Source organism: Podarcis melisellensis, assembly GCF_964234715.1.
Source record: "Podarcis melisellensis genome assembly, chromosome: 7".
In the NCBI taxonomy this organism is placed as follows: Eukaryota; Metazoa; Chordata; class Lepidosauria; order Squamata; family Lacertidae; genus Podarcis; species Podarcis melisellensis.
The window spans coordinates 80,349,454-80,363,481 of NC_138539.1; the positions used below are offsets into that span (position 1 = coordinate 80,349,454).

Sequence of the window (14,028 nt, forward strand, 5' to 3'; positions counted from 1 at the left end):
ACAATTGGGCTTTCTAGATTTCGCAGCCCGGGCATATGAATCTCTCTAAGCATGATGATGCACTCTGCCAAGGCTCCAGGGAAAGAGGCCTTTGGGATTTTTGTTTGAAGCCCTGAGCAGCAACCTCTCATTCCACCCCTATCTCCCACAGGTACTGATGATAGTAACTATTGTTTACTCATGGGCTAGAGGAACCTGTTGAACCAGAAACCCAGGTCAAGGCTTCTTTCACGAAGGGAGCCCGCAAGGTGTTGGTAATTCCTTGCTCTCTCTATCTTGACATCAGGGAAGGTGACACAAACTTGTATAGTGGTACCTCGGGTTACAAACGCTTCAGGTTACCGACTCCACTAACCCAGAAATAGTACCTCGGGTTAAGAACGTTGCTTCAGGATGAGAACAGAAATCGTGCTCCGGCGGCATGGTGGCAGCGGGAGGCCCCATTAGCTAAAGTGGTGCTTCAGGTTAAGAACAGTTTCAGGTTAAGAATGGACCTCCGGAACGAATTAAGTGCTTAACCAGAGGTACTACTGTATTTTCTAGGGAAGATCTCTGAAATGAAGATCTCCTATCGAACATACACACCTGGTCACGGAAAACTGGACTAGACATTTACACAATCTGAAGCAATCTTTTCTAGAAGGCTCTGACAGATTAGCACTAGAAGCTCCATTGTACAAACAGCCAAGCTCCAATACTACTCAATATTAGTAGTACATGCTTAAATGTTAGGAAAATGTATGTTTGGACTCAGACTGAAGGTTGTATTCTCCACATGATTCAAATCTTCACTCATGGATTCTTTTACTCATTATTCTGTTGCACAGCTCCCAAGAATGCATGGATTCATACATGTGCCATCAACATGAAATTATTCAGATACAGAACAGGATGATACCCATCTGATTAGAAAACCAGAGGTCATGCAAATGCACAGATCCTAGGAAAAAGATTGCAAAGTGCTGCACAACACAAGAGCCATACCAATACATATCTGAGGGAAAGTCCTGGCATCAAATCAGGAATGAAAAGGGCACAAGGTATTACCATAAATCTCTCATTATCCAATATGTTGACTAAACTTTAGAGAATGCAAAACATGGTAAGATAACCTTATCTCCTGCAATTTGTGGTACAAGCAAAACACCCCTACCTTGGTATTTGGCAAAGAGAATAATTTCCACTTCCTATTTCTACAATTCTATGAAATAAAGACCACTGAAGCATGGAAGGAACAATCCATTGATGTCTCTGACTATTGCATTAAAAATACAAAAACAACTCATTCTGACGCTGCCCCTTCACCTACCAAATCAGGGTGCAAAACCATGAGAGTTCCACCTTCTTTTTCTGCAAGGAAGTCTTTCTGAACTTACTTGGAAACATTTTTTGAATTCCATCGGAAACAGTAAGAGAACTGAGCTAATGGCAGTAATCCTCCAAAAAGAGAGAGATTATTTTGCTATAGAGAGGTTTTGGGTTTAAACATTCTAGACCACATAATATCCCGAAGGAGCCGTGATGCACACTAGATGAAAGTCAGCAAGTGTCAAGACTGGACAAAATACAGAGAATGATGAACTGACTGAATGTCCTATTTCAGGTTCTTGTTTGTCCTGAACTAAATAATTAGATTTGAAGATGGAAACACCTTTATTTGCATTCAGCATTTTCCAGAAAATGGTCAACACATGTTTGCAATGATGCACTTTGATTTCCAGACCTGTGTATGAAGAAGGTACTTCAGATGGGTGGGTTTTTTGCACGTACTTGGATTGCAAGTTACGACAGTTAACTCAACATTTGAACAGACAGACAATCCTAGGTTTCTTGGCATACCAAAGTTACAGAAAAGGCAAAGGTTGCCCTTATTGGGGGTTGGGGGGGTGGGAGGACACACCTCTTGTAACATCTGAAGTGGCCATAGGCAATAATGAGCACCGAATTTCAAAATCTGAAGTTACACTGATGTTACATAGGTAAAGAAGAATGTACATCATACCTACCAGGCTTGAAGGTAATTAGGCAGGATCGATTAGTGCATGTTCCTTCCGGGAATATCATAATCTTAAAACAGAAACAGAAAAAAAACCCTCTATTACAAAGTTATTTTTGTACATCTTCTGCATCTTTAAGTACATTTCAAGCTCAGAATTTAGAAGCATTCAAATCCGCTTTGCTTTAAATGCTGCTAGCGTTTAATAAATAATTCACCACAGGTATCTGATTTCAAGAAGGCATTCAGGTTGCTCCCTAAGGTGTTCTACAAATGGAGTGTGATCTATGAAAGAATGTATGGAACGCAGGCCAGGAATCTTTGAAGCACTCTCCCATTTGGAACTGCAAACACTGAGGGCCAGATACCCTCTCAATGAGTGAGGTAGAAGTTATAATATAATGTTCCTCCACCCCCACCCTTGTGCTCATTACAAGGAGGGTAACTCTTCATTTAATCACGCATGAAGCAAACAATGACCTCCTCATCCATTGCCTTTTAAATTACGTAGACTCCAAGACTTCTGGAGCCTGAATTACACCACTTGTTTTCTTTTTCTAAAACACTTTTCATTGAATTTTACTGTTGCATATGAAAACGTGTAGATACAGGGGAAAAAACAAGTAAGCAAAAGAGAAAAATAAAGTAACAGGGTTGTGGAATAAAATAAAAACAGCAAAGCAGTACTGTATAACCAACTTCCAACGATACTTCACTAAATATCAGGTGGTATTTAAATACCCCAACCCTAATGAAGAAAGAGAAGCTGGAAGATCCCTCCCTGCTCATATATTCAAAGAAGGGGAACTAATCCACATCGAAATTGCCAGATTCAGCTTTCCCCCAGCTTTAAAAGGTAAAGGTACCCCTGCCCGTAAGGGCCAGTCGTGTCCGACTCTAGGGTTGTGCGCTCATCTCACTTAAGAGGCCGGGAGCCAGCGCTGTCTGCAGACACTTCCGGGTCACGTGGCCAGCGTGACAAAGCACACGGAAACGCCGTTTACCTTCCCGCTATAAAGCGGTACCTATTGCACTTAGGGGTGCTTTTGAACTGCTAGGTGAGCAGGAACTGGGACCGAAAGACAGGAGCTCACCCCGCCGCAGAGATTTGAACCGCCGACCATACGATTGGCAAGTCCTAGGCACTGAGGTTTTACCCACAGCACCACCCGCGTCCCTTTACATTACTTTAAAGTTCTATGTTCTTACTGTACTTACCATCAGTACTCAATAAAAGTTAAACAATATTAGTAGTAGGAAACCCTATTCTTTAAAAATCAAGGCACTAAAGTTTCTCACACATAGCAGCAAAAGGCAGAAGGGGGCAGCATGGGGTGTTATTCTACCTTCATTCACCAGCAAGGCGCCCACAAACAAAGAAGAGGTGAAGATTAAGATGATTTCCTCTATGGCAAGAGGAAAGCTTATCTATGCACAGCTTAAGAGATTCCTAAGCGGCAACGAACTCAGCACTGGAAATTCTTAGGAACAGAACTCAACGTTAAAATACCATTACCCAAATTTATGCTGTGGTGACATTTCAATATTATGTACTTGTTTCTTCTCAAAAGTGTTATCGCACAATTTGAAAACGCTTCGAAGGGGTAAGCAAATTGCCAAGAGGTGAATTCACTATTCATAAAGGAATTGTTTAGTTGAGGAAAGAAAGGAGAGGTGATTAAGCGGAACGTGATGGATGTTTGTATAATGAAAACTCGTCTTGAGAAAGTACTTTCCCCCCTCCCCCATCTTTCATAACTCTATAAGAGAATGACTGACACTAGGATCAGGACTGAGAAAAGGAAACTGTACTGCTAACAGCTGAGCCTGGAAGAGGGAGATATGTGCAGCCTCTCTCTGGCTGAGCTGACGGTGAGGGAGTTAAGGTGGCACTGGGTCTTCCCACAGGATTGCTTCCTTAATGTATCAGGATTGTTTCACATGTCAAACATAATTAAATTAACAGCAAGTCATGTGTTATGTATTGAAGTTCTCACCCTGGGCCAGCAGGGGGATACTGTAGATAGTTATGCAAATAAGGGATCGAAAGTGACGTTCAGTGATTGGATAGTTTTAGAATATTGTTACAGTTACGTTGTACTGGAGCTCTATATAAGCAGGCTGACTGAACCCTTCAGTTCACTTCTGTTCTGGCCTGTGAATAAACAAGAGCTGTTTGAAGAATCACTGTGTCGTCTGATATGTCCACCCACAACTTAACATCATGGATTTTATCCTCCTTGGCAACAACTAGGGGGGGCTGTCACCTTCATGGCTTCTCTGTGAACACCCATAGATGTTTGGCTGTTAGAAACAGGATAATGGATTAAATGAACCATGGTATCATCCAACAAAGGATTCCCCCCCACCTTTTCCGAGATGTGGTACCAATCAAGAGGAACAGCTTGAGGAAAACCTGAAGAATTCGAAAGAATTCAGAACTCAGGTGAATGTTAGCCCCACAAATAGTAGAAACTGAAACCTGAGGAGTGTGTGTCTACTTTTGAACAGAAATAGCATCTCTTTAGGTGGAAATAGATATTCCTTTACAGAAAACAAATACCTTTAAATCACAAGACGTTCTACCAGTACCTGTGGCCATTTGCCATTTGACTGAGCACGCCGCCTTATCTCCTCAACAGTTTTCCTGCGGGAATCCTGATCTGACCGAGATACAAACACGGGTCGAATGTATTTGATTAGAGCTGGAAAGAAACAGAAATGTCCGTATTCCTAAGTATATTCCTTCATTTTTCTTTAGATTGTGACATGCTATATAGAGAAACAATCAATAGTTTCATGAGCAAACACATTTCATAACAAAATATGCCATATTGGGGGGGGGGGGGAGTAACCAGCAGAGCACATTAAGAAACATTTAAAAATAAAATATAGCCCTGCATTTATTCAGAAATACAGTCACCCACTTATGAACACTTTAAACTGAAAGTGCCCCTTTAAAACATAAACTAAAACTACCTGCCATGCTTTTTCTTATTTCTAAAATTGCCTCAGTTAGCTTGATCCTGTTTGAAGGTAGACAGGACAGTTGTTTATTTCTTACAAAAGGGATGGGATATGAGTTTAACACTCGTGTAAAGTTCAAACAAAGAGAGAATCAGAATATCTAATACTGAAACAGCGATAAGGAATAATAAAACCCATGCAATGCAACACATCACATTCATAACTTTTATAGCCAGTCTAGAACCATTTTGGCCTGCATTCAAAACCAATCAAATTATTTGTTCCTTTTAGGAAAAGCTCCTAAGAACAATAACTATCATCACCACTGACAGTCTTGAAATAATGGGAGGGGTCTTTTCAAAGGAGACACTGCTAGACGTCTGCTAGGAAGTCTGCATTTCTAGCTCACTTTCCCTGGGGTCATTGTGAACGCTGCTCATCACCTCAAATGCATATGACAAGCTGCGTGTCATCACCTGAGTGTTCTAAATATACATGGTTGTGAGATTACTCTTTCCCCAGCCATATGAATAATCTGACAAGAGCACCTGACTATACTCCTATAGTACCACAGAATCTTGAATTGTGCTGTGCGATTCACACAACAAACAAAAACCAGTTGGCATAAGAGACGCCCTTGCATTTTAGGTGGAAAGGTTGGGGTTGGAGCAATTCTACCTCTGTCAGATCACTCCTAAGGGTACAAACAGGTTATCCTTAATCACATATCCAACTCCATATAAGGAAAGTGGTGGGAATGTTGTAGATTTGAGGTTTCAGCCATTTAGAGCTCATTCTTAGATACTATGTTAGACAGGTTGGTGGTATGCTGAAATTTATTGTTGACGTTTATCACTCAGCAGCAGCAATGCCTTACTTCATTGCAATAGTCTTCATGGAAACTACTGCAAACTTTGGAAAACGCTGGAGGGAAGCAGCTAAATTCTCTTTGGACAGCCTGATCTTAGCCACCTGTTGAAGGGTCCGTCTCCTACTCCCAAATAACACTAGTGAAATTATACATGTCACATTTCATAGCACGTGCTCTCCCTGCTTTCAATGATTCCATGCCCCCCAAAGTTTCAAGTGAATTAAATATACCACCAACAGTGGTAAAAAATCAAGTCCCACAATCTGCCGCTGAGCTGAATCTCCAGAAAACTTCCAAATTTATTTAAGACAGATGACCAGCAAACTAAATTCCTACATTTATGTAGGTTATGTACACATGGTTAAAGGGCTGTGTATGCAACTCCCTCAGAGGTACAGAAAAGCAGCAATAGAATGCCAAAATGTTAACAACAAAAATCATCCCACTGAATTTTAGGTCTAGAAGAGAGGACGACCAAACGTTCACCCAATGCATAATCCTCCACAGTGATATTCTGCAACACAAGCAGAGTAAAGAATGTCTAGCAATCCATTTATAAATGGGCAAAAGCAGGTTAAATACACCCATTTACACACACAGCCAGACAAAAATCATACATACACAAATTCATAAATGCAATAGCTACAAGATGAAAAGCACTACAACCAGGCAAAGTGACCAAAAAATCATTTTCTTTCCCCCCTCAACTTATCCATGTTTTCAAAACACAAATGTAAAAAAATCAAGGAACTAATTATGTGTACATGTGCCCTGATTCTTTTTTTGGGGGGGGGGCGGGGAAGCAGGACAGGGAAATAAAAAGCAAACAGTTAGTGAGGGACGGGGGGGTGGGGTGACCTTTTCACTCCATACCCACTCTCTCCCACAGAGGTTTTGCTTTCTTCATTTTAAGATACCACATCATGCTACATAATACACAACGCAATCAGGGGAAAATCTGTGGTTCATTTTTGCACTTCCTTGTTTTGTAACTACGGAGTTACATTTGAACTAACAAAAACTTTGTAGGTACAGAGTTGTGATGAAAGTTCAACCTTTTGCTATTGAACTCCCCTGGATGCTACTGAAATAAATGTAGGGCTACATCATGTTTATCCTCCCCTTTACACTCCTTCTGATATCGAAATAGAAGTGCTGGCTCCTTAAGAAAGAGTTAGTGGGCCATTGTGCATAGTGCGAGAAAGGAGATCTGGCTGGCACCAACTTTGCTACCATTTTGGCACCATGTAGAAACATTTTTTTATTCTTGCAGACACATCAGCAACTTTGATGACAAGTGTCATCAACCTGAGCTTGAGTGTGTGTTTTTAATTGTTATTTTACTGAAGTTGCACATTGTTTAACATGTTTTGGAATGTTTCATTGTAAACTGCTTTGAGACTTTTAAAAGTGTGTCTGTGTGTGTGTGCGCGCACACGCTCATCTCAAAATTCTCAACTTGATAACCTTGGCAAGTTGCTATCTTTCAATCTGGTTCACCTCACTGTATGACTGCCAAAGATAAAATGGACTAATCTAATGTATGTGAACGCAGTGCTTACTGAAGGAAGGAACATAAAATTAAGAAATGGAAACATTGCGAAAACACCTGGTGGGGTGGCGAAGGGGCATACTGATAGGCACTCTATGTTTAGCTGCTCGTATGCGTGGTCTAGAAGCTGGCACAAGCAAAGAGTGACATGGGTAGGTTGTTGAACGATGTGTCAAGCTGCTGTCATGTAGCACCTTTGTTGAAAGAACTGAACTGCCCGCCATCTGCTACCAAGCCAGGTTCCAGCTTTGACCCAAGCAACTCAGGAGTGGATTACCCGAGGGAACAGCTTCTCCCATTTGGATCTGTCTGGACCCTACGGCCATTACCAGAGGCTCTCCTAGTTTTCTCACAAGCTGCAAATATTCCTCTGCCAGCAACCAGGAAGGGGCCCTTTTCTGCGGTGGTTCCTACATTCCAAGAATACGTTCCATTCCAGAAATAAATCGCCGTGGCCCTTATTTGAAAGTAAAGCTTTCTTTGACTTACTTCCCCAAACAGGAATATCTTTGCTTTCTGCTTTCATGACAATGGAGGCCATGGTCATTGTTACAGGTATAGCATCAAAGTATGAGGAATGTGGAGCCAGAGTCAATATTGCTGCTTCAGTGGGCAAGGCCTGCCTGCCCTTCACATTGATCCAGTGGAATCCCCCAGCAAGCCACATGGTCCTCATGATGGCCTTCAGCATGACATCCACAAACCTGAAAATAATTAGATAGCACAAAGGCAGAAGTGTTAATGCAGCATTGGCCCTTTGAACACGATTAACTACATAAGCTATTTCCAAGAAAACCGGGAAATAAGAGTTTCTTTTAAAAAGCACTTTGCTTCCTCATTTTCTGATAGTGTTTTAACACGGTTTTGTTATGTCAGGGAGTTCAAATGTGGTTAACTAGTATCAGTTTAACCAGTTTCGTCAGCAACCCCATGGCAGATTTTACTTCATCTTACCCCAAAAGGTCGAAGGGAGCATCACTGCAGAACAGGTACAAACTGTCTCTTTAGAAAGGCAGCCTGTCACCTGTCTATCTTCATCAGTGGGTGGGCCAAAGTAGCAAAAACAACAACCCCAAACAAATATATCCACACTCATGCAAAGAGCTGGGTGACTATATCTATCTGCCCATTCTTCCCCAGCTAGCTGTAGGATAGTTTATAATTATTAAGCTATCATCTCCAATTATGATGATATCCTAAGATGGGTACGCACTCCAACTATAAAGACAATATTGGTTTTCTATAAACTCAAAAGAGTTTTATCCAAGTTACGTTAGGCCCATTGAAATCAATGGACCTAAGTTAATTATGTCCATTAATTTCAATGGGCACAATCTGAAATGAACTAACTTTGGAGGTACACTCCCAACAATTCAGGCAGAGGAAATTTGTTGTTGTTGTTTATTAAATTTGTATACCACCTTTCATCTGAAGATCACGGGGCGGTTCACAAAAAAGAGAACAAAGGATGCATAATAAAAACAAAAAGAAGCCAATAACCCCCTTTTATTTAAAAGGACATACTGTAGAATGTTAATCAGCCAAAGTTCTGGTTAAAGAGAAATGTTTTCTCCTGGTGCCCAAAGTTATAAATTTGAGCTGTTATATAACCTCCTTGCTACATTTATTTGTAACTTGAAGCTGCAGTGCCTTCAAGCTTTCCTGCCCCACAAAGCATGGCTTGGGTTAAGAGAAAAGGGAACAACATGCTGGGGAAATGCTTGCAACCTCTTTGGCCACAGCTGAAGAAGTATTTACGAACGCTGTGTGGATATCTCTCCAGGGAATACCACAACAGGCACCTGTCAGGACGAGACATTTAACCAGTTCCCTTCCCCTTTCAGGTAACGTATTTTTTGCTCTATAAGAAGCACCAGACCACAAGACGCACCTAGTTATTGGAGGAGGAAAACAAGAAAAAAAATATTCTGAATCTCAGAAGCCAGAACAGCAAGAGGGTTCGCTGTGCAGTGCAAGCTGCAATCCCTCTTGCTGTTCTGGCTTCTGTGATAGCTGTGCAGCCTGCATTCGCTCCATAAGACGCACACACATTTCCCCTTACTTTTTAGGAGGGAAAAAGTGAGTCTTATAGAGCAAAAAATACGGTACTTTTCTAAGCTGACAAACCATCCCATGGAGATAACAGGGCACGGTTTTCGATATTGTTGTTTCTCATGACTATTCAGAAAGACAGCATCGCTGAGCAGCTCTCTTGTGTTTTTAACCAATCAGATGTACCCTCCGTTAATCCTGGGATTAACATTGCACAGCACAGCACGTAGAGATAATGGAAAATCTTCCAGAAGAAGAAGCACCCTCAAGATCTTGTAAACACTTCCGGCAACTCATCTTCGGGTACCAAATAAAGCAGTTAAGCAGTTTATGCGAATGGGGACGCAGTGAAAAAGAATCAGGGCAGACACTGAACTTAACGCACATCAGCCAGGAGAAATAAAGTGTTCACATTCACATTGCACCTATTTAAATCCTTGATAGCTGCTCTCTGTAGTGAAAACCAGCTTCGAGGGGGGGGGGGAAGCTTCAGCAGAGAAGCTGTGAGAGAGGCATGAATGATTAACCCTTTTCCCTCCTGCAAAACCTCACCTACCCATTTCTCCTTGCGAGGTTCCAGAAATATGCTTAGTCTTAAAAATGCTTGCCCAGAAGCTGCAGAGGAAGGTTAGGCAGCAGAGAAGGAAAAGGTTGCAAAAAGGTTAACTCTGCCTCCTCCCCCACCAGCTTACTTCTCTGCTTAATGCCAGCCTCTCTTGAAGATGCTTTTCAGTACAGACAGCTGCCACTGGGGGTTAAATATACAAGTGATTCATCGTTAGGGGGGAAGCGATGTTTTTATTGTGCAATATGTCAGTTTCACCACTATGAGGAGAAATATATCAAATTAGCAACCCGCGCCAATTTCACTTCTTGCATCATACTCCAAGTAGATGTTAGCACATCCAAATGGGCTCGGTGACTTACTTTCGCCACCAGGAGAGGGGTTTTTCTATTTCTCGGTCAGCAGGTCCCATGGATGCGATGAATGCAAAAGGCCAGGCCAGCAACATCATGAAAGCAGCAAAAAACAGCCGGATGGGAAACAGGGTCAGCGTCATGAAGGCAATCTGCAAAAATCCAAGGAATTTGGTTCTTTTAAGATTGGACTGTAGACACAAGGCAAACAACGTTTGTAAACGTGGTTGCTTTTTGCTGGTGATCAGGTAAATCTAACACATTATAACAAAGACGACAGCCACCAAAATGGTACCTATATGAATTAGACACCACTTAAAATTGTGGTTGAAACACTCGTTTTCTTACCAAATCTGGAAAATGCTTCTTAAGTAATTGGAAATAGCAAGAAAATATTGACAGTTCTGGATGTATTCCCAATTCTGGTTTAGTAAAAGCCTGTAGTATTCCAAAGGATGATTTAGTTCATGCGTAGGCAAACTAAGGCCCGGGGGCCAGATCTGGCCCAATCATCTTCTAAATCTGGCCCACGGACGATCCAGGAATCAGAGTGATTTTACATGAGTAGAATGTGCCCGTTTATTTAAATTCATCTCTGGGTTATTTGTGGGGCATAGGAATTCGTTCATTCCCCCTCCAAAAAAAATATAGTCTGCCCCCGCAAGGTCTGAGGGACAGTGGACCGGCCCCCTGCGGAAAAAGTTTGCTGACCCCTGATTTAGTTAAGCAGGAATACACAGCCAAACACATATACAACACTCTGCCAAAAGCATTTCTCCAGCTGTGGACTAAAAGAGCGAGCAGGAAGCATCACACAAGAACTCTTCCTCTCCACCCCCCACATTCCAAGAGGTTCAGAACAGGTTGTAAAGGAAAATAAGTTGAAGAAGGAATCTGAAATAACACCTAGATTGAATAGTTATGCAGCCATGCTTTTCACACCTTAGTTTTTATGGCACCCATTCACCCTGACTCTATCCCTGTCCAAACTGGGAATGAAGAAATCCCAGGAAACACAATTATATTCAAATGAAGCACACAGGGCAGCTATCAGATTTCAAGATGGGGTTTGCAATGATTTCAAGATGGGGTTTGCATGTGGGGAAATAATTTTTTAGAATCAGATAAACCCCACAGTGGTTGGTGCCACAGTCCACACAGAGTTAAGAGCACTGAGAGCTTTCCTTTAACACGACTGACTTCTGTTGCCTTGCATAGTGATGTTAATAATTGCTTCTTGGAGTAGATCCACTCCATATTACTAAGGACCCTGATTTCATTCATTTGCACTAGGAATTATCACTTTGCACAGTGCATAGTTATGGAATTCGCTCTCCCAATACACAGTGATGATCACCATCACTGGATGACTTCTAAAAGAGGATTAGACAAAATTAATTTTACTTAACAAAATGCATATACTGCCAAGCTCTAAGTGATTTACAAGAAATATTAAAAATATCAATAAAAATAAAGATAATTAAAATGAACTGTAAAATAGATGAAAGCACATCAACACCTACAGGTCTCAATAGGATTGACTAAATAAAAAAATGTTTTAAGAAGGCATAGACAGTAGTACAACAGAGTCGCCTCCCTGATGTCAACAGACAGGGAGTTCCACAGGGCAGGCCCTGCCACACTAAAATATGGATTACTTACAACTGTGGAAATATTACATGGCACCTGTTACAGTTGCCAGTTCTGCAGACTGAAGTGGTTGGGTATGACGTGTATGGGCTAAAGTGATCCCACAAGCTTAAAGGGCTTAAGATTCATGGATCATAAAGCTATAAATGGCTACTTAGCGATAGTGACTATATTTTACCTCTACTGTCTTTGGTTTGTGCATTGGGGGGCTTTTCTTATGTTCCTAGTCAACATTTATTAGAACTTTTGGTACAGTTGCTGTAAACTTTGAGAAACCCACTGGAGTGACCAAATCTTAATTTTCAATTTCCTGCCAAAAATCCCTTGGTACACAAGGTATTAGTGTGCTTGTAGCTAATACATAGATTGCAAACACATCTAGTTGCACATCTAGTCTGCTCCAGTAAGCTTCTGCAAGTTTTTAACAAGCAAAGGCATGCACGGTGATATCCAACGTTAGACATAGTCCAACAGAAATCTGATATTACAAGCCATTGTAATTTCACCTAATTGCATCCTAAGCTCAAACACAACACAGATGAACTAATGCTTCATTGACCTGGAAAGCTATTTGTCTGCTATCCAGGAAGAAGCCTGAATTTGTTTCTAGCTGAGTAAAAGATTGACAATTTGAGAACACATACGGCAGTAACCCACTATGAACAATCTTAATGAAACGCGGCGTGAACATGGCATCTTTTAAAACTCTGTTATATAATTAATACAAATAGAAAAGCATTGGCTGTTTTCCCATTACAATTCGGTTACCCTTCCTGTCTCTGTCCGTCCCTGTATTATTTACATCACAATACTTGGAACTACATGTAGTAAAGAGATTTTAAGCTATTTTTGGCAGTGGAAGGAAAGACTGTATGATGCAGTCATACAAAAAAAGTGAGCTTTAATATCATTTCTACTGATTTCCGCCTATAGATCTGTAGGATTATGCTCTCTGTACCTATGCCACACCAGTAACAACTGCTGGGCTGCAGCCTGGTCAGATTTTTAAGTAAACAGAGTTTTAAAAAGAGAAATAGCTACATGGAATGAGGAAATGAAAGAAAAGCCACCTCTTGCATTGTGACACATCATGTAATATATGTACTGAGGAACAGCTGTTACATCACTGCCTATGTATCAGAATATGAGGACACCAAGCAACTCACAAGTACCGTATTTTTTGCTCTATAAGACTCACTTTTTTCCTCCTAAAAAGTAAGGGGAAATGTGTGTGCGTCTTATGGAGCGAATGCAGGCTGCACAGCTATCCCAGAAGCCAGAACAGCAAGAGGGATTGCTGCTCCCTCTTGCTGTTCTGGCTTCAGAATATTTTTTTCTTGTTTTCCTCCTCCAAAAACTTGGTGTGTCTTATGGTCTGGTGCGTCCTATAGAGCGAAAAATACGGTATATCTTGAAGAGGGTGAAGACTACCAGTAGTATGGACTCTGACAGACCAAACCAGACTGCGTCTGGGCAAAAGGATAAATGCACAGACCCAGACACAAATCAGACACTTCATAAAACCATAGAGTTGGAAGGGCCCCTGTGAGTCATCTAGTCCAGCGCCCTGAAATGCAGGAATCTCAACTAAAGCATCCATGAAAGATGGCCATCCAATCTCTGCTTAAAAACCTCCAAGGAAGGAGAGTCAACCACCTCCCAAGGGCATCTGTTCCATATGAAATGTTAATACTCAATAACCAATGGAGGAAACCAACGCCATACTCCAAACCTAGCTGGAGAGCAGTGCGCTGACGCTGGCCTGGGGAGAAGGCAGGCAAATTGGTGTGTTCCAGTCTGGATTGCGCGTGTTGCCATCTAGTGACTGCAAGATGGAGCAGCTTGGGAGCCAGCAGATCCCAGGCTGCCTCAGCCCCTCCCCGGAAGTCCAATTTTGCAATTCTCTACAGATTGCTGCTAGCATGGATCCTGCTATAGTGTCATTTCTGTTCACCTGGTCAGCAGGCAGAAGAGGCAGTTCTGTGCTGGCAGAGTGACACTGGATGCTTCTGCCCAATCCAA

The 14,028-nt window shown here is 41.6% G+C and overlaps 1 protein-coding gene across 2 annotated transcripts in view; it reads right to left on the reverse strand.

Moving 5' to 3' along the window:
* LPCAT1 (lysophosphatidylcholine acyltransferase 1) overlaps positions 1-14,028 on the reverse strand; it is a 44,257-nt gene that overhangs the window by 16,662 nt on the left and 13,567 nt on the right. The window contains exons 1-5 of one of the 2 annotated variants that reach the window (XM_081920063.1): positions 12,965-13,054; positions 10,366-10,508; positions 7,876-8,090; positions 4,589-4,701; positions 2,007-2,067 (exon numbers count right to left, since the gene is read on the reverse strand). In XM_081920063.1, the coding sequence (XP_081776189.1) occupies positions 2,007-2,067; positions 4,589-4,701; positions 7,876-8,090; positions 10,366-10,499 (523 nt within the window). In that variant the 5' untranslated portion in view covers positions 10,500-10,508; positions 12,965-13,054. Of the gene's footprint in view, positions 1-2,006; positions 2,068-4,588; positions 4,702-7,875; positions 8,091-10,365; positions 10,509-12,964; positions 13,055-14,028 lie in introns of those variants that run through there. The other variant, XM_081920062.1, reaches the window with a different exon arrangement.